The sequence below is a fragment of the Gymnodraco acuticeps genome, unplaced genomic scaffold (genome assembly GCF_902827175.1).
Source record: "Gymnodraco acuticeps unplaced genomic scaffold, fGymAcu1.1, whole genome shotgun sequence".
Taxonomy (NCBI): domain Eukaryota; kingdom Metazoa; phylum Chordata; class Actinopteri; order Perciformes; family Bathydraconidae; genus Gymnodraco; species Gymnodraco acuticeps.
In genome coordinates, this window is record NW_022989974.1 from 756,892 (window position 1) to 782,233 (window position 25,342).

Consider the following 25,342-nt stretch of genomic DNA (forward strand, 5'->3'; position numbering starts at 1 on the left):
ATGAATACATTAAATGCTTTGACAATAAATAAATAAAACGTCATCTGTGGAAGCCGTAGTAGGCCTACTGTAAAAAGCACGATCAATTATTTTAGCCGGCCCGGCTAAAGTAACTGGATGGCCTACCTGCCTGTCAGCCTTCCATCTGTGCACAAACGTATCTCGTGCCCTCATTGGTCATGTGCGCGTTCGTGTGTGTTGGAGGAGGGGCTCTGTAAGGAAGTCTGAACGAAGGGGTAGATTTGTTCCGGCTGCGTAGTTTCAAATTCTAGCGCACTCGAGCTGGTTTCTCCATTCTTACCTACCCTACCTTTAAGTTAGCTTGCCCCATTGAGGAATTTCCAAAAGCAGTTATTAGCTCAGATTCAGCTGGGATGAGTTGTACATGCAATATAGATGAAGTGAGTGGAAGGAGGGGCCGAGCTTTTTAGAAATCTACCCTATTAATCATCTGAGGGCTATAATCATTACAAGAACTGCGATTTATATCTGACACAGCAACCCAACCCTCCCTAACCCTGCTGCTCCTCTGTCACAACACAGCCACCAGTACAGGCTGTGATTTAAAACTGGCAGTATAATAAAGACACAATAATTACAAATGCACACAACTAGAAAACACAAGATGAAACCTATGATTATGTGAAATGGGCTGGAAACACCTCTTGAAATAGCTTGCCGAAACAAGACTTTATATTTATAGCAACATATCACATAGCAAACGTTTTTCTCAGGGGGCTTTACAGTGTGTACAGCATACACCACCCTCTGTCCTTAGACCATGGCAGCATACAAGGAAGAACTCCCAGGAAACCCGAACAAAATTAATGGGGAACATGGAAGAAGCTGCAGGGAGAGCAACTGAGGAGGGATACCTCTCCCAGAACATACAGCAATAGGTGTTGTGTGTATAGATTAAAAATACAATAAAACTACAACACAGACAATCCAAATGTAAAAAATGTGAATGTAGAGAAGGAAAAAAAGACAAGTGGATGTCAATGATCTTTTAGTTGCCCCTAATAAAACAAAATGTGCGTCAAGCAGAACCACAGCCAATCATCACACTGGACCAAGCAAATATTTGGTATGTTTTCTTGTAAGGTGTCAAAATAGTTGCTTTCTATTGATGGATTGATCTACTATTCGTTGCAGCTCTTGTAATTATTGCTTAAAATCTACATTTGTCATCTCCTGATGAACTTGTATTGGTCACAGCACAGCAGACAGCACTGGTTACTCAACCAAACACAACCTATTCAACCTGAATCAAAAGGGCAGCCTTGGACCCTGTGGGGTTAAGACGAGCATTGAACCTTCATGAAAAAGAGCCATGGAGTGTAGAGATGAAAGAGCTGTCAGTCTCTGTGATTGTTTCTCCAGAGACGCTGCAGGGTGCTGGTCCGTCTCTGGTCTGCAGCCTGAGGTTGGCGTATAGACAGCTTGTTATGCTGTATAGTCAAATATCCCAATGGAGATTTGGGGAAAGTGCAGATGTGGCCCCCTTAAAAAAAGAAACAAGGAGTATTCATGTTCATTAAAACATAGCCTGGTACTATGTGGAGATGTAAATCCTACAAAAAGCACAATGTTAATTTCCATTTCATGAGAAATAGCACCCAATCAAGCTTGGAGTTGTACATGAGCTACAGTAACAGGAGGATTTCTCTGTCTGCTGAGTAAACTGGCTGTCAGTGTTTAATACGTCACGCTGGTTAAATGTCATGTCCAGACTGCAGTCCGTCTTATCTCAGTTTCCCGTCTTCATGCATTATTGATGAAGCTGGTATCACACACACAAGTCAGTGTCTGCTCTCCATGCTTACATGTTCTTTGCACGACTTTCTCAGCAATCACAAAAAGATGCAAAGTATTCCAGTTTGTAAATTCCCAAGGAATTCTTCTTAATAATTTTGACAAGATAAAATGATAAACTCAACGATTAATATATTGCGGCTGAATCAGACCATTGTCCACAGAGAAGAAGCCCATAGAAAGACAAATAAAACCTGTTAACTCCATAACAGGATATGATACTCAATACAATGTTGATCAAGGGAAACATAATAAGTTCTGTGTTTTGGTTACGTGAGATTTTACAGTTCATCTTCAATGTTGTAATAATAGCCGACCTCTGCCCCTGACAGGGTGATTAATGACGACAATAATGATTCAAAGAGGTTCTTTTTTTATCTTGATTCAACTGAAATCCTCCTTTTGATTTTGGTCTCACATTGAAGCAAGAACATGTTAGCTCTCTTAAAAGAAGCCCAAGGACAGGATGCTTGATTAGTAGGCGTATTGGCAGTCCAGAAATAATAAATAAAACACCAAAGGCAGGAGTGCTCAGAACAGCGAGTACACAGCAAGAAGCCCTGGTTACAGAGGCTGTGGGCTGAAGGAAACAGCACAGGTTTATCTGAAACCACATCTGATATCTCATCATGACTCATGTTGTCAGCGGTCAAAAGGTATCAGTCTAGAATCATCTCCTTAAAAAGAGAACCAGACTGTCCGTTTGTGATATCCGGTAAATACGTGCTAGCAATGAGGCTCAGGATATTATGGAGAAATTAAAACCTGAAATAAATTTGAATTTCGTTTTTATAACAAGATATCTCGGTGAATCAAGGGCGGGCATCACAGAGGAGTGATTCATGCGAATGATGTCATCTTGCAGTTCTTATTCACACCCCAGAAAAAGGACGTCCACAAAAACCAGAGGACATTGTGATATATTTCATTATGGCTGTCCTACAACTGCAAGACCATAATATTTTATCAGCAGCCATTGTGACAGTAGTGGTCAAATCTGCTTATTTCAGTCTCTGGAGGGTTGAATGCTAGTGGTATACAAAGCAAAATAAGAACAAATGTTCAAGGCAGCCTAAATGATAGTTTAATGAAAGTTAAAGCTTCCATCCCTATGTGTTTTCTTCTGAGCTGCACAGTGTTTGAAGTCACTGAATTTGGGCTGCTGTCGTAAGAAATGGCCTTGAGCGATTGTGACTTTGTTGAAACAAGCTAATAAATAGTCAAGGAAAGGGAAAGATGTGTGCATTTTAATTCAAGCTGCTAAGACTTAAACACATAGTGTCAGTACAATCTTGATAAATCTGTAAAGGTGTTTGCAGGGAAATTCAAAATGTAGGATCTTGACCCAGATCAACATTTCTAATAAACACATTAAAGCCATATGTGAGGCTGTACTTTGAGACAGCAACGCACAATGCTAAGATGCTAACAGGGAAAACTTTAACATACTCTTAGCTATCAGGTATAACTCGAATCAGAGTTGGGTGTCATCAAAAGAGATCATGGCAGCAAAGGAGTTTTTTTTATTAATCAATCCATTTACAAAAAAAAGTCTCCATCTTGATTGATGAAAGTTCTTTAAGATTAAGAGGCTTGGGTTACAGATTTAAGAGTTCAAAACAGTCTAACTGCAGCATCACAGCGCAGAATTTTAATTCCTTGAAAGCAGCAGAGAATGATTCAAAACACACACACTAGTCTAAAAGCAATCATAAGAGCTTTACCACCAGTTGCCCTCATTCTCTGGGTTTCACAGCTGTCCCCACTCACACTCCTGATATTACAGAACTGCAGCGTTTCATTACAGAGAACTGCAGTGACTTTCTGCAGAGCTGAGGCACTGAGGCACTGAGGCACAGACGTGAATGGGTGGAGAAAATGGAACAGGACCAAATTTCAAGATCTGGACGAAGTGTGTCTGCAGCCATATTAAGGAATGTAATGAATGTACATGTATTGCCTTTACCTTAATCATATCTTAAGGATCAGCTGATATGTTGAAACTGGATTCCCCAGATTCTCAGGTAGGCAGCACAAGACTAAAAGTTATAACCACAAACCCTCACCTGCCAACCTGTTTCACTCCATTGCTCAGCTTTCATCTTATCATATATATCAGATGTATTCCCTCTGTGTAAAGTGTATGACTACACGATTACTTGCCTGTCCAAAAATAGATCTCTCTCTCCCTCACCGTCTTTAGCACATTTCTCAGAGAGACTCAGGAGGCTTTGATTCCTATATGGACGTTTGCCAACTGAAGATATTTCTCAGCAGCATCAGACACCTGTCTCTTTAGGCTCTCAAACTGACAAGAGGAGTGTGTCCATAAGAAGTATATTGAGTTGGGTGCTGAGATGTGGCTGTCTACTGAAGGAATTAGCCAGAAACCTAACCTGATGACCCTAAAAGAGTCAGAAAATTCCCATAAAAAAGTTGACGTGTGTGATAAATGCTACAGGACATCCCCTCGGACACACAGTGACAAAGTTTCACGCTGTCTGTCATACAGGCACACAACAATAGTTCCTGTTTACAATGCTTTAAATACACACAGACAAGCGTCTCTTCCTTCAACTGAGAGATAACATCAGGAGGTCAGTGTCAACCTCTGCAGGGCTCATCCTTGTTTTTACCAGAGCAATACAAATGGATAAGAGGAATCTGCCAGAACAATGCAGTTAACATTCAAATCATGGAGGTAAAAAGGGATGATACCTTTGCCTATCAAAACTATTGCAACTAATGCTCTTGTATGACATGGCTAAAAATGCTTGGCCTTGATCACCAGTAGTCACAAATCACATACAAAATAGGAAAATGGAAATTATAAAACATCAGAAACATAAATATTAGGTAATGCTTTAGCCAGGCTTTTTTTCTCCACATATTCACCATGTCACTCTACCTAAACCAACGTCTTATTCAACCTGCATCCCCATATCAGACCAGTCAAATAGCTTATAAAACTACTTTTTATTTCACTTAATCACATTTAATAATCCCATCTAACATCACTACCCACATTATCACTGCTAAATTCAAGCAGTATTGTCCACAGCATCCAACTTAATGAGACTAGCCCACCTCAGGGCCAGCTTCCACTGTGCAGGGAGAACAATGAATGTGCTATGGGCTACTGTATAAGGGTGGTTTCCACCTGAGCCCCATGACTATAACAGATGTCAAATAAAGCCTCACTTCTCTACGTTTTACTGAGGAAAAACGCCGGTCGCTGCAGAGAGCCAAACCCAATTTAATTTTCATTCATGCTAACTCCCCGGTTCACATGCGTCCATGACTCGGTCTACTTTGTCTCCCCTCAGCTCAGTGGGGCGGGTTGAATCAGCTCCATCACATCATATATATATCGCCTTACCTTTGCACTCCTTGTATCCGGTTTATGTATTGATAAGATATCTCTGCATATTGATCTCTCCACGTTCAGCTTTCTCCCCAGCTGCTTTTGCCGGGGAGGGGAGCCGCCGTGCAGCCGCTGTCCATGTTCATCCTCCGGTACTACTAGCGCACACACTCGTATTGAGCCACACTCACCACGCCTTCACCCGCCGGCTATTATGTGAATAAGCCCCGCATCCCCTCCCTCCCTCCCTAGCTCCCTCCTTCCTTCCCTCCCTCTGCCTCTCATCCAGCAGCTGCCGGCCGGCCTGAATCTCACTGAATCTTCATAATAATGAACCATGAGGGGCTAAAGGCGGCGCCGCATCCCCATATCATATAATACACTACATGTACACAATATATTGTATTGAACAGTTTTATTTGTCTTATGACAGGCCTAAATATTGGCTCCTTGTTTCCTCTGATCAATAGTGGATAGTGGATTTTGTGGTCTCTGAATTTTCTACAAAGGTTATTTGGGGGCATTGGCCTCTGTCTGTTGCACTCAATATTTAATTTCTGTAATCCTTGTTGAATCATATAACATCAGTTTATTGGTTATGTGGATGCTTATTGGTTGTTCCCATGACAACTTATTACAAAATATAAGCTTCTGTATAATTAAAAAATGATTACAATGTCACCATTACACACAACCCAATAAAATAATGTCAAAGCCAACCATATGACAGGCAAACAAATAGGAAACACAAGATTGGATCAACAAACAACGATAAAGAAGGAATTGCTTTAGATTGCATCCCCCAAATGACTGCGTAATTAGTGTAGACAGAGTTTTCATTAAAATACTTATTGGCCACCATAATCTATTGTATGTCCAAGAAAAGAAGAGGAAAGTTTGAGGAAAAAGAAGGTTAGAAGAGTCCTCCTTACTTTAAAAATTGAACAATTACGGGCTATTATTATTGGGTAGCAAGGCAGGGGAAATGAGGGAAGCGGTGTTGTTATCTTACTTTTTCAAAATGATGTGTTCACAAAATGACTTTGGGAATGTCTTGCAACATTTAAGTTTTATTTTATTTGGTTTATAGGACCTACATTTGTACAATTACTTCAATACAGAAAATCAACCTCAGTGCATTACATTATTTGACCTATCTCTTGAACATGTATTATGAAGTGTGTATGAAGTTGTGTTTACTTTAGGTAAATATGGCTAAAGGGGATTTCCAAGAATTTAGCTAACAGGTAATTTGATGAATGTTTTAGCTTTCCTGGATGCACAGTATTTGCAGAAAGGATTTTCCTTTCCTTACTATTGACCCGTGTCAACAAACCAGATATAAGTGATAAAAATGTGAGCTGCTAAGGATTTGGCGAGATAATGGACAAAACACAGGAAATGGCAACCATTGATGCTTCAAACATGATTTTATCACAATGTGTATGACGATTAACACCATGGAAGAAAGTTACTATTCATAAATGAACATTGAAAATGAGTGACAAATGAAAGTATTTGATGCATTTCCCGACTCAAAGGCTGATTCTCCACATGTTTATGTGCCAAAAAACACAGCCATTTTTAATAAGGCTTTACAGCTTTAACCTCAGTTGCCCTAAATTGAAATATGGGTCAAAGTCAACATTTAGTTTACAGGAGGATGTTAACATGTTGTTCGTTAGCATATTTAATAAAAAATCTGTTTTAAAAATGACTGTTAACCCCATTCTGTGCAGAGGATATATTCAGAACAAACAAAATACAAGTTTGGTGGCTGTTATCTTGCTTCCAGGTAAATTATTAAGGAAATATCTCGTTCCACATCATTAAACATCCTTGACTCATGCAATCTAAAAGACACAATACTATAGAAGCAACCCATTGGTGTGTGTTTCACATGTGATATTCATTTCAGTTGAGGAGTGACGGTGCCTCTAAAATATTCATCACTGTCTTTTACTCCTTACTCCGCTGGTAATTGCCTAAAGAAGCAAGCACACCCGCTCGTTAAAGTCCCTGAAACAACATTTAATTATGTTTTGCAAATACATGTAAGCCATAGCTTCACTGACAAACATACTTAACAATTAAACTAACTAATACATTAAATAATGTTTTTGTTATGTCCCCACATTTAACATGCAGTGCAGTCTGTAAGCAAAGAAAGCCCCCCCCCTCCTTTGCTCTGACATCAGACATGAATAAGTATCTCATTAAGATCCCCCAAAACCATCTGTCCTCTGAGTCGCCTCCTTACAAAAAAAAATCTTCTCTTAAACAAAAGAGTAGGATTCCCTCGTTACCCTCATTAGGAATTTCATTATACAATCAATGGCAAGCTGCACTTTTAATACATTGAGGGGATAAGTATAAGACACTGGGTTATTTTTGTTAACGGGCATGTAAAACGCTCATCAGATCCAGCAATATCAACATTTACTGTACATTTCACAATAAAAGCTTCAAGCCATCAAGAATGTACGTCGATGTAGGTTGCTTTTCATTTTTATTGCATGTTAGTTATTTAAATCTCCAGGGTATTGTTTACAAAAGTTGATGAAAGTTTGCAAGTTTGTATGGAACTTATTATTTTGCACAATAGCAAAAATGCAATATCCACTTCATGACTACTCCATTAGGGATAACTATCCCCTTGTGTCTGTTTTTTTATGCATGGTTGAATGTGTGTGCAATTACTTTTCCGTCTCCACTTAATCACAGTCATATGTTGATTGGCAGATGCTTTATGCAAATGCTCCCACAGCATCCATAACAACAGAAACGGAGGGAGTTTTACAACAACAATGAATAACTTTGTGGTCTCATAACTGGAATGCTTTGAATAAGAGTGCTGCAAATCTTGTTTACATGGAATCTAAAACTGCAGCTATTAATGGAAAAATGATTTCATGTGATAGAAAAGTTTGAAAACAAGGAAAAGCCTCTAAAAGCAAACACTGTGGGACAAGGTTTTGAAATAGAAACAAAGAAACAGGCTTTCTTTGAGCAATATGCCCACCACATGTGCTCTGGTCTTGAAAATGTTGCATGTTACCAGTTGAGATTTTAAAGAAGAATATACAGTAGGTATTTCAGGTTTAACTTTCTTCTAACAACACAGAGTTTTACATTTTTCCAAAGAGGAACAAACTTGAGGTTAAACAATGCAGTATTCTATTCATGGTGTTGAATTAATTTTCACTTCTGACCAAAACCACTCCTCCATTTCTTTCAAGGCAATCTGATTATTAGACAACTGTCAACATGAAACTTTACTAATGTCTTGCATCAACAGGATACCTTTTGCTCACAATCCAGGATCTTGTTTTGAGTCCAACATACAGGAAGTGCTCTGTAGGAAACGGCTGCATGTCACTCATGACAGCCGTCTCAAAAAAAGATAACAGGACTGTTGGTGCACTCCCTGCTTTTGTTGACCTATTTAATGCTCTGCCTTATTAGCCAGCATTGTTTGCATCGGCTGTCACTACTCATTAAAATCTGCACAACATTGTCTATGTTTGTGTTCAGTTATCTCATTGAGCACGGCCACCATCACTGTCAGTCTGTCTAACACTGCATTTGTTGGCACATGTTCTCGTGGCACTTTGTAAAAGCTAGTGGGAAATGATTGCACGTGAGGGGACTAATCACTTATCACATGTAACCTGTTGAATGATTATAAGTTTTGTCTCGCACAGATACATGTTTAATGAGAAGCGTCCTGTTGTTTCCATTATGTCTAAAGGGCATGTTTGTTCCTGCTGTAATCTAATTCAGGTCAATATAGTATCAACATGATACTAGGTTAATTTAAGATTAGTACACATGAGAAAAACCAGTCAGTAACCCATCAAAATAAAGAGACGGTGTGTAAACACTGTATTTTTACTGCAACAACATGAATGGTTATTTTTGACCCAATGTTAGAAAAATCAAGCTAAAGTTTTACCCTTAAAACTGATTTGTTGTCAGTTTCAAAAAACTGTGTGGACATGACATTTAACAACTGCAAAGGATACACCAACAACATAATAATATGAAACAAAGGGATAAAGTAAATTATGGAAATTGAGGACAGGCTTTAGTTTCGTCGTATAGAAAATAACACAAACACTGGGTCAAAACAACCATTGTCTCTGGGTTGAAAGGTGACCAAGCATCTTTTATGTTGCAAGAGTTTCAACAAAATCATTCTTCAAAGACAGATCAATTTGAACTGGAGTATCAAATACTTATACTTGAGTAATTACAAAGGGCATTGTAGTCTATAAACTCTGGGGGCCTCCCTCAGCTGGAGGCCCGTTGTAATCAGTGCCGCTATTCACCCAACTACAACACCCAGAATAATATGTTGTCTAGTCTATTGTGTGTCTTTTTTTGACTGAACGTGAAGCCCCGCATGCATGCATCATGTCTCCCGCTCTCACTGTAACTGTTTGCATTTCACAGGCTTTGAGCTTTCGGAGCAAAGAAAATATCTTGAACAAACACTGGTAAACTGTTTCCTATTCCAGTTATGTTGTTCAATTATGAGCGTGCCATTTGAGGCTCCGTTTTATATTATTTAGAAGTCTGAGATTTCCAACAGGAGAACATTTGGATGATATTTACATTAGTAGACTTAAACCAGTTCAGCAGGATGAAGCTAATGCAAATATTGAACTAGAATTTCCATTTTGTAATAGAAAGTGCCCCATGAGCCCACAACACTGGCTTCTCTATCAAATACTGCCCCCAAGTGGTGGATGGGATCATGGGATCCAGTGAGAAAACCAAAGTTAGAGAGCAGAGAGGAGAGTGAGGGTCTGAGGACGAGACGAGCAGCAGAGGCAGGTCAGTCTGTCTGCACAGGAAACACAGCGAGGGAACCGAGGCATGAGGGTCGACAGAGTCACCAGGTTTGTGGGGATTTGGGGGCAATACCTGCATGATTAAACTGCTGTGACGATGAGAGAAATGCAATATTAAGGTTAATAATTATCAATCATTTAAAGAATGTAGTATGTTGTGCTTTTCTGGTGCAGAAGTGTTTCATTTATTAAGAAAGTAAACGTGAAGTGGTGAAGCCATGCAATGTCATCTTATTGGAATCTTTTTGATGATATCTTAGCATGAAGCGGTTTTTCAAGGTCACTATATGGCCTAAATATAGCCTCATGTTTGGTGCATTGAGCATAATTATGATATTGATCACATATTGATGTTGTATCGTCATGCTAAAATTAAACCGGCATATGTTGGATGATAATACACTTTAATGAGGTAGATACGTGTTTAGGCTGCAATCATATTATACATATATATTTGTATTGTTTTGGTGCAGTTAGTCGTTATAGGAGGTCTATAAACGATAACAAATCATTAAAAAAGGGAACTGCAGGAATCATTTGCATTGTTGTAACCCAAAATAAGCCTAACTGTCCATCATTAACCAGCTGTTATCATTTATTATTAAAGGTTTCTAACTTTTCGACACTATCGTTTTGAGCAAAGAAGGCTGTGTAAAATCCCCCTCGCATGTTGTAGCCAATAAAAACCAGGCTGACATTGACAGCCCAGGTGCATCTTGGGAGTCGTAGTTCGTTGGTCTCGTGCAGCCCGTTGGCAGTGCGGTTCTCGCTGCGGCGGAGGACTACACAGCTCCGGGTCCCGCAGAGAGGCGGCTGACAACGGTCGGTACGGAGCGAAGGACGGCGCCACAAATATCCAGCGTCTGGTTTTTTTCCAGGGGTTTGACGTTTCCATTAAAAAAAAAGTTGACATCTGCAAGAATGCAGTCCGAATCGGGAATAGTTCCCGACTTCGAGGTTGGAGAGGAGTTTCAAGAGGAGCCTAAAACGTATTACGAATTGAAGAGTCAACCCTTAAACAGGTCAGTTGTTGAGACAGTTATTTCCCACGCCGGAGCGGTTTTGGTGTTTAGGTGATAATTGGGCTGCAGATTCTGTTCTGAGTTGTTGTTCCACAGTGCGTGCATGTAGCAGGCTTCTCCACAGATGTTACTGGAGCTAATCTCCATACCGGGATTCAACTCCCATTCCTTATGGTTATCCTGCTGGCATGAAGTTATGCAACACTTGGGTGTTGTTTTATCAACATCTACTTCAAATATTGTAGAGGAGAGAAAGGTCAGTTTTCAGAGGAGATGCTGCTCAGCTTCACTCATCGCTGATGTGTTGATAAAGCTGATGGGTGGGATGATGTTTGTATGGATACTACTTTAAAGAAACTGTACAAATAGCCCACCTCTTGATGGAAATGTTCATAGCCATCTGTAGGTCACCAATAACTGGTTAGTCAAATAATATTGTGTCACTGTGTTTAGTAAATTGTAGTAGGATACATAACAACCATCTACAGTGGAAAATGTGCAGATGTTTTTGTAGATAAGCTACACTACGAGATGTTTACATTTCATATCAACTATTAAGAGGCGGATAGAGCTATAAAAGTGTAACCTAACACAACCTGCTCTTGAATACACTGTCTGCTTTCTATGTATTTATTTGAAGAGCTGGAAATTCAATGCTGACAGTAAACATTGGAGAGTCGCCTCTTAATCCTGACTAAAACAAACATTGTTGTAGAATAAACGTGACAAACATTAGAGGTTCATATGGTGCCTCAGGACATGAACACACAGACTTATCAGAAAGCTGCTGTTGAGGCCTCTCCAAACAATCAGCAATGGCTGAGTCAGATCTCTGTGGTCTCATTTGACCTTTCACCTTTTTTCTGGAAGTATTGCACATTGCTGTCTAATGTATGTTGAGATGCTAATGGTGTAAGCAATAATACTAATATATATGACCTGGACCTGGGGGGACAGAGCCTTCTCTGTCGCTGCCCCCTCCCTCTGGAACTCACTCCCCCAACCCATCAGAGACTGCACCGACCTCACCACCTTCAAAAAGCTTACAAAAACTCACCTCTTCAATCTGGCTTTTAATGTGCGATTGTTTTTGTATTATTTGACTTTAACTTTAACTATATATTTATTTGTTGTTCCTTTATTTTATTTTATTTTATGTTCACTATATATGTAAAGCGTCTTTGAGCACCTGTAAAAGCGCTAACAAATTAAATCTATTATTATTATTATATCAAGGGGTCTCAGGAAGTCATTAAAGACACAGTTTTGAGAAACTCTTCTTTGAGTTAGATAAGATTTATACCACTTGCATGTCCTAAAATTGAATATAATGCTGGAGCCGGGTGACAGGTAGCTTTGCATAAAGAAAAGAAAAACAGCTAGTGTGGCTCTGTACAAAGTTAACAATATTCCAGCACCTTAGTGATGACGAGACTGCCGTAAAAACACACTTAGATATCACTCTTGTTAATTACAGTTCCTTAGAGTTGTCAGAAAGATTTCTCTCTTCAATTAACAAGAAAGAAAATGAAAGTTATTGCCAAAATGGAGTATAAAACTTATTTTATGCACTTTTTAGTAGCTGACAATTGTAATAACGTCATGTTTTGATGAATAACTTTTGACCTAAGTTAATTCTAAATATAGATAAATACCAGAATAATTTCTAGGCACTGACTAACTAAAAAAACAAGTCTATTTTGACTGATGACGATAAAGCATGACACTGTTTTCTGGGTGATTTGAATAGGTTACACAACACTTTTCAGCTGTGATCTAACGCAGATGTTGTGAAACTCACCACTTTGCTGTGTTGCTGATGGGAGTGATGAAGACGATAATACCTCTATTAACAGAATGGTGTTTCATTATCAGTTGTTTTTTTTTGGATCTACGTGTCTCTGCGAGGCTGTTCAGCAGTAGAAAAACATGGCTTCATTGTGAGAGGACAGTACACCATTGTTTTCAGACAGAGCTCTTATTACAGACGTTTGGTAGACTCTGGTTGATTCTTGAGACTTTCTTTTTGCAGATTTTGGAGTTCATCTACGTTCCTCTAAATTCAGCCACAACTCCAACTCACGGAGAAGAATCAACTGTCTTCTCGCACAGCCCTACCCTTTAACCCAGTTCTGCATTTTTTAAACTAATGACTTGATTAGTGAAATGTCATTATACTGTTACACGTACAATCTGAGCTGTGTTGTGTTGTGGGGTCGCAGGCCGAGCAGCAAAGGCATCCAGTCTCAGTGCGAGCGAGGAATCACAGATTATTTCATGCCAGTTACTTTGGAAAATGTGAAGTTGTCTGAAAAGTTGTTTAGATTGAAGGCGTCCCACTTCCTCTTCCCATCACATGAGGATGATCCAGCACAGTCACGATGACAGTGTTGCGAGACATTGTTGCACAAAATGGATATAATTAGTTCCATTGATTATTGGTGTCATATCCCGTCATTATTACCCCTGTGGTTTCTAATTTGAAATCTGAGGTGTGACAAAATCATTTCAAAGACATATTTGTGTTCTTAAATCAGTTTGACAGAGCGCTCAGCCTGCTGCAGACGATGTGCCAGACTTTTTGTGCCGAACATAGACACGAAACAGACAGTGAAGCTAGTCTACTGTGCAGTGTGAATAAGATATATATTTAGCAGTGGATGTGTTAACTCTGAAACTGAGAGTTGAAGCCTCATTATTTTCTGGCTGACTTGGCATGCAAAGTGAAGTCTTAATCGATTTTAAATCGAAATTGCGATTTGAAATGACGCGATTTAAAAAAAAACTTTTCTTTCTTTTTTAATTATGTTTTTCTTCTTGTGTGTCAGTCATCCACACCAATCAGAAGTGCTGTGCTCATACTTGCCAACCTTGAGACCTCAGAAATCGGGCTACCATGGAAACCAAACAATGGTGGAGCTGTATTAAAGTCCGAGTGGAAACAGTCGTGAGTAAATCTGATTTTGTCAGAAATCGGGAGAAATATGACCCCGGGAGGAAACCGGGAGAGGGCAATGAAATCGGGAGTCTTCCGCGAAAATCGGGAAGGTTGGCAAGTATGGCTGTGCTCCACATGTACCAGCCATTGTTAACCAATCAGAAGTGGCCCATGATAGAAGGTGATAGACAGATTGATCCAATCAGCTGCCAAGTCTTTTTGAAATACTTTTCCAAATGGCTTCCAATGGAGCTTTCCTAGATGGTTTGGTGAAACAAAGCGTCTGAGTCAGGTTAGTAATGCTCCATCACATGTTTCTATTACAGGGTGAACCTTAAACTGAAGCTTGACTTTAAAGCAACCCAACGGAAGTTCCATGTAAGTTTAGTTCTTTCACTCGTAGCTCGGGCTGCGGGGGTGCTAGAGACGGGAGCACGTTGATACGACCTTCCTAGCCGGAGGTATGGCCGCATTTTACAGTGAACTTCCGTTGGGTCGCTTAAAAACAAATATCCCAAATCGAATCGCAATATCTGTCAGAAAAATCTCAATTAGATTATTTCCCCAAACCGTGCAGCCCTAGTCTTGTGCTTTCTAATGCATGAGAAAAGTGCATTAGAAAGCATAAAATGTATTTTAAAAAAGCAGATATGATCTCACATAGATGGGTGACACTTTTTGCATCAGCATAAAAAATGCTATAATATATTACTTAGAATCTTACAATAACTTTGCTTCTTTTAATAAAATATTAATAATGGTTCATTCCATATAAACACAAAGACAGTTGCAAGGGCTTTGCTAAAAAAAAAATCCTTTTAAAATTCACACAATCAGGACATTTTCAATCAAAGAATAATCAATCAAGACTGATAATGTGATCAAGTGATCGATCAATGACTACTTGTTATGATACTGGACAGGTTGCCATACATGCAAATCTGTCTGTATTAAATGAATATTGAGGTTTAATTATTATATTTCCATATGGTTTGCCTGGATGACCTCATATGAACATATTGCAATATCAAATACATTAGATTGTGCCCGATTGCCTTTAAATGCTGGTTTGTTTTTATGAATTTGAGAATAAAAGGTGATATCTGCCTGTGAGAGACAGCTGAATCGTGGGTTGAGGGTTATGAAAGTGCAGTGTTGGGAACAGCTTGTTCCCGAGGGGATATCGTAGACAGAGATGTCTGAAGGTGACGGGTTTCAGGCATGAGCTAATAGGGACAGGAGCTTAATGACACAGACAGGTGGTTGCAGTAAAAGTCCGTCCTCACAACTTGTCCTGCAGTTAGGATCACTTTGCTGCGTCCTAACCTTTACTTGTGGCTTCTTGAAGCACTTTACAGTTCCACATCGGATCATTTTCACAAACTTTGGAATTGTTTTGCTTTGCTTCAAGAGTATTAATAATAATTTAAATGTGTGATTTTTGTCAGCCTCTGTTGGTGACCAGTAGGCAGGGACTGCAACAACACTGAAACAGCACTTCCTACACAGCATCCTGCTTCCTGCTAAATATTGAAGGGCTGTATAACTCAGCTCATTATTGATTAAGTCTGCTGAATTCTTGCTCAATTCATCTATTGAAATGTCAGAAGATAGTAAAAACAATGACAAGCGAAGTATATCTTAGAAACCAATAATGTAAAGTCTACAAATTGCATGTTTTGACCACCACAACACAGAAGACACTTTGTTTAAGCAATTGGTCAACTTTCTTGTAATTTTTTCTTAAGAAACTGACTTAAATCGGCTTATTTATTCATTTCAGAAATGTTGTGATACGGATTAAAGACTGTTGCTTTATTTGTGAAGAGGTAGCACATCCTCCACTGTTGAGCATTTCATAAAATATATACAAAAAACCCAACAACTGTTTAATTAACAGATTGGGTTTTAAGCATAGTTAAATATAATTCGAAAGAAGATGTCCAAATGAGGAAACTCCAAGACCAAAAAGCCTTATTTAAAAAGGAAATTAAAAAGGATGTTGGGCCTCCCTGCTGACGGTAACAAAAGCTAGGAATTAATGTACTAAATGTCAAATAACAAAACATTTTAAGAAAACAAACCCCTGCCCGACCATTAGGTTCATGTCTACTAGGTTGACAACAAAGATAGTTCAACTCAAACAAGGCCTCCTTATAGAGCCCGCAGAGTCCAACCAAAATGTAAAATAAAACAAAAAATTGCCATATGTTTTCCTTTTAAATGAGACGTATAGATAAAGAGCTGTAGAAATGCATAAAAAACCCAAAAGACTGACATTTACCGCACATAGATCTTGATTAGGAGTCCGGCCTAGTTGATCCCAAGTCCTCTGGTTGCTATATTCCCAATATTCTTAAAAAAAAGTCTCCCATTTTTTCTTCACATGAGGATCTACCATCAAAAAAAGATCCAAATGCCTTTTCCATCTGCCGAGTGTGCAGCCTGGATCATCCATAGCTCCTCTGTCTATCTCCAAAAGCCTTTCTGCTTCAACACAGGACCAAACAATTCACTTCCCTATTGTTCTTCAGGCCACGCCCCCTTGCACCTGTGATCCAGGGGCACCAGACCACCTGACCATTGTTAGCGGCAGGACGCTGCATTTGGCAAACATGTGAAATCACGAGTTACACAAGTATATAGTCCCCCGGGGGCTGCATTCATGGCGCTTCATAGAGAACATTTGAATACAATTCTGAGTATTAGGATTCTTTTTGAAGAATTTCCTCCCACAGTTAGGAATAGATAAAGCCATTGATAGAGCTGAGCCCTCAGGAGAGTTTACTGACAGGAACAACTGTGAGGAGCAGGGAGGATGACTTATGAGGCGCATTGCATGAAGAAACTTATTGTACAGAGCGGTGTGCTATTACAGAACTGAACACCGTCAAACGCTGAACTAGCACACACACAGTAACAATTTGCAACTGCACTACTTTTTAATAGTTTTATTAATTTATTAACTGATCGACATCAGAGATGCCAAGTATTATCCCTGTGTTTTTTATATTGTAAACTGTATTTAAATTATGTGCAGGCATGTATGCATGTTGGTATGGATGTGTGAGCATGTTTATGTGTGTGTATGTTTATATAGATATATATTTTTCCGTTTTATGTGGAAATGCACTGCGAGGATTGCTTTTTTAAATGTCGTTGTACCTGGTGCGATGACAATAGATTTTTGTAGATGTATGTGGTTTTTAGAGTTTCTATATGTACTTTATTTGACACTGTGTGATTTGTTAGGCACTGTCTAGTAGTAGCACGTTTTAATTGGCTAGTTTATTACAGGGGCCGGTTAAGCTACTTCCTTAAGAGCAACTTATTAGTTATCGCTGTTATAGTCATACTTTTTAACGTGTTGGACACATTTGTATTTAGATGTTGTTGGATGATGTCTCCAGATGTCTTGTTTGGACTCAGTAAGGTGTGCAACAACTCAAAATATGCTAAATGTATTGTTACTTAATTCAAAGGTTTGGATTTTGCTTGAATAAAATGTCTTACACTTTAAGAAGAGTTGGCAACTGAAGCTAAAAAGTGATTCATTAAGTCAAATTCTCTGCTCTAGTAACAAGACTTGTTGCATTTTTTTGTAGAATGCACATAACAATATGCTATGTTGGTTTTGTTTTGTTTGAACCATATAATCCATTTTCATTTATGAACAGTTGCATCCAGATGTTTGTCGTCACAGATGTGCTGGATATCTCTCCTGCGGGGTGATGCCAGCTGCAGCACGCTGGGGTGTAGTGATCAGCAGGGGGGCGCGAGTGGATCAATTTACCGCCATGTAGCTACATAATCACTGCGCTGTGCTCCAGCTGAGCGGGGGGGTAGTCAGCCAGGAGGGCCTGATCTCCTCTGTGATCCACCTGCAGCCTCTGAGACAAACAAAAGGAGACAGGATCATTACAAGCAGCTAGTTGCAGCAGGACAGCTTTTCTGCGATCTCATTTGCTGAGCGATAACAGTGAGAAAGGACACAATCTATTTCCTTTTTTTTCTTTTTAAACTTTGTTTTTTGGGTTTTTTCAACAGCATACAGTTATTCTATCAGAGCATGTATCAAAAGTAGGTCAACAAATCTTCACTTTATAGAAAGATAGGTAGAGTAACAATGTAAATACTGCTTAACACCAGGGCGACACAATCTATTACCAATCCTTTATCACATATCACAAAACACCACTGCTTTTAGCTAAAGAGTTGTCACTTTGGAGATACATGCAGTGACTACAGATTGTCTGCTCGTCGTCCACTGAGCAGTCAGGACTCATGCCTCCAAGGGAAACAGTGTGTTTAAATCAGCTAGTTCTTCTAGCTCTTCTTTCGGCAGGCCTTCCAATAAACTTTGAGCATGGTACACCTGGAGTATTGCCATTTTTATCGCTATCTCCGACTTTTACTTTTGTACGCTATTTTATTTTTAATTTTTTGATTTCTTATTATTATTACAATTATTTGTTTAATCTCTCAAAGTGTATCAATATCCCTTGTTGTGAAGCACTTCGAGATTTGTCTTGGCAGATGAGAAGCGCTATATAAATTAAATGTATTTAGTTGATGGGCAGTGTGTATCAGTGGTCTCCTGCCCTCTCCTCTCTGTGAGGCGATTGGAGAGTCCAGGCCGGCCCCGGACACTCCCACCTTTGACACACTTTCAGCGCTGCAGCACCGGCATGACTTTCATAGCTCTCCAAGGGTGGGTGGTGCAAAGAAATAAATAAATATGGAGGCTGTAGGAGTGCAAGTGCACAGACCCTGCTCATTTGACCCTTTGTGAGTATGGCGTCTCTGCATGCTTGCATGACTTTGTATTAGTATATGTACACAACATGTACAGTTCGCAGAGAACTATGTAAAGTAAATACGATAACAGCTTCAGCAGATTTCTCTGCGTGCAGTGAGCTTTCTGTTTCTGGTGCTTAAGCTGGTCCTGGTTAATAATCATCATCATTTTTAGTTGTTTGTTAAATTAAGACATTGTTTACATTTGTCATTGATTTTGAGAACCAATACAGATTTTGTGTCACTTTGATACCCTCTCTTTTTTGAATGGATAATCACAGAAGAGTTGGAAAATGATTTTTCTAACAGTAAATACATGGTTTTAATTTGCCATGCCATTAGTTTTTAGAGGAAGTTGTTGTTGCACCATTAGTGTCCATTAGGCAGTGCTATTAGCTCCAGTCAGTTACCAGCAGCAGTATAAGTGGTGTCTGTTCTGTACTTTATTTTTCCACCAGCTCAGAGTTTGGACAGAGATCAGACGTCTTTCTCTACATTAAACGTTGTGTTTTAGCCTCTCCTCACTCAGGATGCAAAGCTTCTTCGTCTCCCTGAGTGCTGTTGGGCAGTAATACCTTCATCAAAGCCTCAGCTCTGACAGTTGGCTAATAATGGAGTGTGATGGAGTGCTGTAGTGAGCCGAATCAGAGGAATCATGGGTTGGGTGGGTGGGGCTCTTCAGCACTGTACTGCCATTGTTATTTTTTTTTTCTCCTTTGAGATACACAAACATGAGAGGAGTGAACACACACACACGCGAGAAACATTTTTTTTAAAGGGACAAAAGAGCTTTTTATGTGTTTCAGTGGTCACTTTGGCAAAAAGCCACCAAACAGTCGAAAGGAAGTAACAGAGAGAGGGAAGTGGAGCTTTACTTTGTAGACAGGCTTCTGGTCATTCATGCACACACACACACACGCACACACACACACACACACACACACACACACACACACACACACACACACACACACACACACACACACACACACACACACACACACACACACACACACACACACACACACACACACACACACACACACACACACACTCGTTCTTCTATTGGCTAGCACTCCAATACATTGTACGTGATAGGCTAAGGGGCGGGACATCACAACAGAGCCGGCCAGCTAACCAATCAGAGCAGACTTGTCTCTAGTTTCAGAAAGAGGGTGAAAAGGGGTGCTGCAGCACAGGCAGTATGAGACAAATAAATACCTTTTTTAAGATGAAAGCATGGAAATATGTCACAGTAGAGGCACCAAATCCAAATATGAACCTAAAACTGAGCAGAATATGTCCTCTTTAATTATATTTGTGTCTGGAATTTCTTGCCATGAAATCAGCTGTAATACAAATCAATAAATCTCTGATAAGCAGGTAACATCAGCCATGTTTATCAATCAGGCCGTTCGTCTCCATTTAAAAATAGATGTCACAAAGTTTACAATATAGCAAAGATTTATTGAGAGTTGTAGCGCCTCATGATATCCTTTAATACATTTCTGATTATCTGATTGACTGTGTGTGTGTGTGTGTGTGTGTGTGTGTGTGTGTGTGTGTGTGCGTGTGTGTGTGTGTGTGTGTGTGTGTGTGTGTGTGGGAGAGAATTGGAAAGAACTACTGGAAAGGGAAAACAGTGATACTATTACATATTTGATCCACCAGAGAGCACTGGCAAGTTCATATTATAACTGTAAAATCTAAGTCTTGCGTATGGTAGATATCCATTGTGCCCACATAATAATTCATAATATATTTGGTGATCCTTGACATTTTGTCTAGCGCCACCAGCACTTAAAGTTTTAACTTATCTAGTGAAATATCTCAACATCTTCGTGATCTATTGGCACATCATTTGGTAGAGGCATATTGTTATTCCGACACTATGAATCCTAATAACTTTGATGAACTCCTCACTTTTCCTCCAGCGCTTAAAGCAGCTCACTGATTTATATTTGCCATTGCCTTGGTTTATGACAAATTACATCCTGTGTAATCCAATGACTTGTGTTCTAACAGCGTCTAGCATTAATTGACATTACACTGGGTTAAGCTTTAATTATAGTGAATATCAGAGTTTGTAAAAGTAGACATTATTTCAGAAATATATGTTATAATATTGCATTATTATTATTATTGATGCATTTAGCTGTAAATAACTGTAATCACTGCTAGTCAAGGTGGAAATATTCCAACTACTTTTTAAACTGGCCGGAAACAGTTTTATTCAGTTTAATAATACATCATAATTGTATTGTTCATTTTATTTTGCATTAATAATCATTTCTTTATTTACCTCTGATTTGTATTTGAATATAGACGTATAAGAATGAAATGACATACTCCAAGTTAAAGTATCCCAAAATGTTACTTTTCCACATTAAAAGTAATTAAGGAAGTAATGTAGTAAATATCGTATCTCATCATATTTTGCATTTAAAAAATGTGGGCTTTTTGAAAGAAATTCACTTTTTATGTTTGTTCTAGCTACACGTGTGGGGGCAAAGGAAATTAAACTACTGTTGTGTAAAATTCAAACACTGAAACAGATTAAAGAAACAAATCAAAGGATTTCTGGAAACTAAAAAGCTGACATTAGATCCAGTCACTTTAGTTTGAAACTTAGGGGATGAAAGGAAACACAATCGCCTAAAGTCACACAGACAAAGGAATTATAAATATAATCACTAAACCTGATTCTCTATAGCGGGGGAAGTACAAAGACACTTGACACAAAAACATTTGAGGGTCCCAAACTGCTGCAGGACTTTTAGAGACAAAACCCCAGTGTTTGTTCTGCTGTAACGCCCTCATTAAAACTACTTGTTAATTGATTTATCGAGGATCAATAATCAATGTATCTGTATCAGCATTGTCTTCAGGAGTGAATGAGAGATGTCTCTGCTAAAGGACAATACCTAATCTGATTTGACTGTAGATAATAGTCTGAAAATGTGGCGTTTTGTTACACCGTAGCGTGTTTTCGCTCTTGTGCAGGGTTCAGTGGGCGTGGAATCAGACAATGAGATTATGTGCAGCACTGGGGGGAGAATGATGGTATGCTGAGGGTTCAACACCCAGTGAATACGCTGCAGACCGAAGCTGTGTTTGACTCCACTGGCTAATTAGTGCGATTACTGCACAGCTGGATTGGCCAGACGTTTTACTGAGATTTGTCCAAAGGATCGCTCACTCGATGAAGGCTTCATCCCGGCAACTTCTGCTTCAGCAGAGCCTCTCTATTTTAGGACTCTGTCTGGGGAGCAGCCGTCTAAATTTAAGAGAGTGGGAAAACTGAAGCAACCTTTTATGAAACCTGTTCCTCTTTTCTGTTGAGGTTTAATTCCTCTAATGTACTAGGAGCTCTCAAACATCTTCATGACATTACATCAATGCACACTATGTAATATTTCTTGTTTTTATTTATTTAATCTAAGTATTGCCAGTTCTGCACAACCCTCCAAATATGTTGCACATTTGTATACTCTCATCCACTTTCCATAACAATACTGTACATATTTTATTTTATTGTATTATTCGAAGTACTTTGCAATAGTATACTGCACGTAGTTTTATAGTATATCCAGATTTCATGTAAATAATTGCCCATATCTTAACTTATAATAGGTTTCAATTGTTTTTATTTCATTGTTTTGTTGTTTTGTTTACTTTATATCTTCTTTAACTGTGTTTATGTATGCACCATGTACACCAAGGAAAAATCCTCGTATGTGTTAACCCACTTGGCGATAAACCTGTTTCTGCTTCTGATTCAGAATCAGAAAGTTTATCTGTTGAAAATAGCATTTTAATTAATGCTGAGTGGTTTAATTGTACTATGTCTATATCTTGGAAGTTGCATAAAAACAGGGCCTAATCTACCAATTATGTTCTTGATAATACATTAAATGTCAATAGATAGCAAACAAAAAACCATCAACATTTCCTAGGGCCATAGCTATGTCTTCTAAGTGCTTGTTTTTCTCAAATCAATATTCAAAAACATCATGACAGGCTGGAACCTGCAAAAGTTTGACATTAGTGCTTTTCAAATCCCTGTCCCGATTAACAGTCTGAATATACGCTCGCTCATTATCTTAGCAAATCAAAACAATGAATCATCAAATCTCTGCAGCTCTACAGTTAAGATGTTCCTTTTGATCTCTGCCCTTCGCTCATATTAACCTTTTATTCCATCTGCTCTCCCTTCATCTTCTTCTACCTCTGCTGCTCTCTGATCTTCCTCCTCTCTCGTCTCTTTTGCTTGACCTCTCCTTCCCTGTCTGACCCCTCTCTACCCTCTCTGTGTTATCACTATCTCCACATCGCTCGCTGTCTCTGCTCATTCATCTGGCATCTTTTTTTTCTTTTCTGCGGCAGCCCTTCGGAGCAGCACGGCTCCTCCAAGCCCCCGCTGAGCTCCTCCGCCATGACATCACGCATCCTGTTGCGGCAGCAGCTGATGCGGGAGCAGCTTCAGGAGCAGGAGTGGCGGGAGCAGCAGAAACAAGAGGCCTGCCATTACCCACAAACCACAGCGGCACAGACCCCTGCCATCAACGTCAGCGTCCCTGCCAGTCTGCCGCCTGCTGCCCAGGTGCCAATGGAGGTGCTCAAGGTAAAAAAAACATTGGTAGGAAAATAATATATGTCAGCATGTATGATTAGCACGCTGACACATTGAATACAGTGTAAAGTTTCCACGTCTGGAATGAGAAGTTGCGTGTGTCATGGTTACAGTCTGTATGGACCAGGCAGCGCTGTATTATTAGATGCTGTGTGTGTGTGTGTGTGTGTGTGTGTGTGTGTGTGTGTGTGTGTGTGTGTGTGTGTGTGTGTGTGTGTGTGTGTGTGTGTGTGTGTGTGTGTGTGTGTGTGTGTATGTGTGTGGACAGTCAGGCTATAGTGGTTTTACTATGACTGTGTGTAAAAAAACTCAGGAGTGAGTGAAGTGTGTTAAAATGCGTATATGGGGATTATCTTTCCTGAGAGAATTCCTCTTTAATGCATGCTGTGCTTCCAGCCATTTGGATTTAGCCATCTTTAATCCTATTTGCTCAGCTAGATTCACATCTTTTCATAGCTTTGATTCCCTCACAGTCCGAGGGACAGGAGACTGTGGAGATTTTCTGTACGAGTAGACACTGTTTTGTTTGAGGGATAATTTTTACAAAGGCAGTCTGGTAAGTTTTTCTACTATTTAAGTGTTTTCTGAGAGTTTATAATCCTTCGATACAAATGTGTTGTGTGGCGGTGAACATGTGGATACAGATTTCTGTGTTATTGCTGCTTTACGGTCACATCTTTTTCCGGAAGTTTTTCCTTGTACGATGTGAGGGTCTAAGGACAGAGGGTGTCGTATTGTCATACTGATATTCTGTACAAACTGTGAAGTCCACTGAGACAAATGTAACATTTGTGATATTGGGCTATATAAATAAACATTGATTGATTGATTGATCTTTTTGACCTGCATAGTAGATTTTCATGTAATTGAGTGCTTATCGATATAAAAAACGTGTGTAATTTGCACAAACAAGTTTTTGTTTGGTTTCTTTTGCAGGGGTTAGTGACAAAACTTTCAAGTGAATTGCTTTAAATTCAGTTTTGTACCTTTTTGGAGCAGTTGGTTTTTACATTACTACAAATGTAATGGAAATGTTTAGGACGTTTGTTTTGAGAACACATGCTCACACGTATATTGTGGTGTGCATGTGTTTACCTCCTGTGAGTTTTCCATTTTCTAAGAAAGAGACAAATGAACCTTTCAGTTTTTGCATTGATTTCCACTACCATTATTTTCAAAAAGCTGTGTAATCATGGATGCAAGGTTTTTCATTTTGGAAAAATATATGACACTTAAGGGGATTTTTGTCTTTTGCTACAAATTTGAAATACTTGGTGCAAAAATCTGACTTTCATACCACAGCTAAACGTTTCTTGTCAGTGAATAATGACTTCTTTGGGGATCAGGTATATAACACATTGCTGCTCAATTAATTAGAGTATACATCAAAGTTGTAATTGTTTAGCCGCACATTAAGAGTCAAACAAAGCACTGATAAAGTGAGTAATCTCTGTTGATCCACAACACAACCAGATTTCATGGTTGCTTGCTCAGCCCCTCTTTCATCACCCTGGATGTGTGCAGCATGGGCCAGCAGAGAAGGACAAATACAGTATCTCCATTGAAAACATTGCTCTGCTTCTGAAGCATACATCTACTGCTCTTTGAGAGGTTTAGGCCCCCGCACCCTCGCCCTGTGTACAATACACCAAGTTAGAGTAATTTCTCTGCTTTAGCGAGAGCTTACAGACATTCTTCATTGACTGAAGGCCTTGAAATGAAAAGGCCGTTGAAGCTTGGCGCTGTTGAGCTGGGTTAACCTACTCCCCTGTCTGTGGGTAGATTAGCACGGACAGCTCAGGGGTACCAGGCGGAGCTGCTGGAACTTTAAAAAAGTGCAAACATTAAGCTCAGATGAGTTTATCTACAGACTGATTGGACCCTTAATTAACCAAGTGACCTCTGACCTTTTGGAGA

General features: G+C 39.3%; 2 protein-coding genes across 10 annotated transcripts in view; one reads left to right on the forward strand and one right to left on the reverse strand.

Moving 5' to 3' along the window:
• LOC117542987 (FERM domain-containing protein 4B-like) overlaps positions 1-16,435 on the reverse strand; it is a 32,886-nt gene extending 16,451 nt beyond the window's left edge. For 3 of the 5 annotated variants that reach the window (XM_034210911.1, XM_034210910.1, XM_034210907.1), the window contains exon 1: positions 5,195-5,377. The gene's annotated coding sequence lies outside the window, so the exon portion shown is untranslated. Of the gene's footprint in view, positions 1-5,194; positions 5,378-16,273 lie in introns of those variants that run through there. The other 2 variants (XM_034210909.1, XM_034210908.1) reach the window with 2 other exon arrangements.
• The window catches only part of LOC117542989 (microphthalmia-associated transcription factor-like), a 31,584-nt gene continuing 16,207 nt past the window's right edge, over positions 9,966-25,342 (forward strand). The window contains exons 1-2 of one of the 5 annotated variants that reach the window (XM_034210916.1): positions 9,966-10,083; positions 23,179-23,416. In XM_034210916.1, the coding sequence (XP_034066807.1) occupies positions 10,061-10,083; positions 23,179-23,416 (261 nt within the window). In that variant the 5' untranslated portion in view covers positions 9,966-10,060. Of the gene's footprint in view, positions 10,084-10,889; positions 11,058-18,188; positions 18,784-23,178; positions 23,417-25,342 lie in introns of those variants that run through there. The other 4 variants (XM_034210914.1, XM_034210913.1, XM_034210915.1 and 1 more) reach the window with 4 other exon arrangements.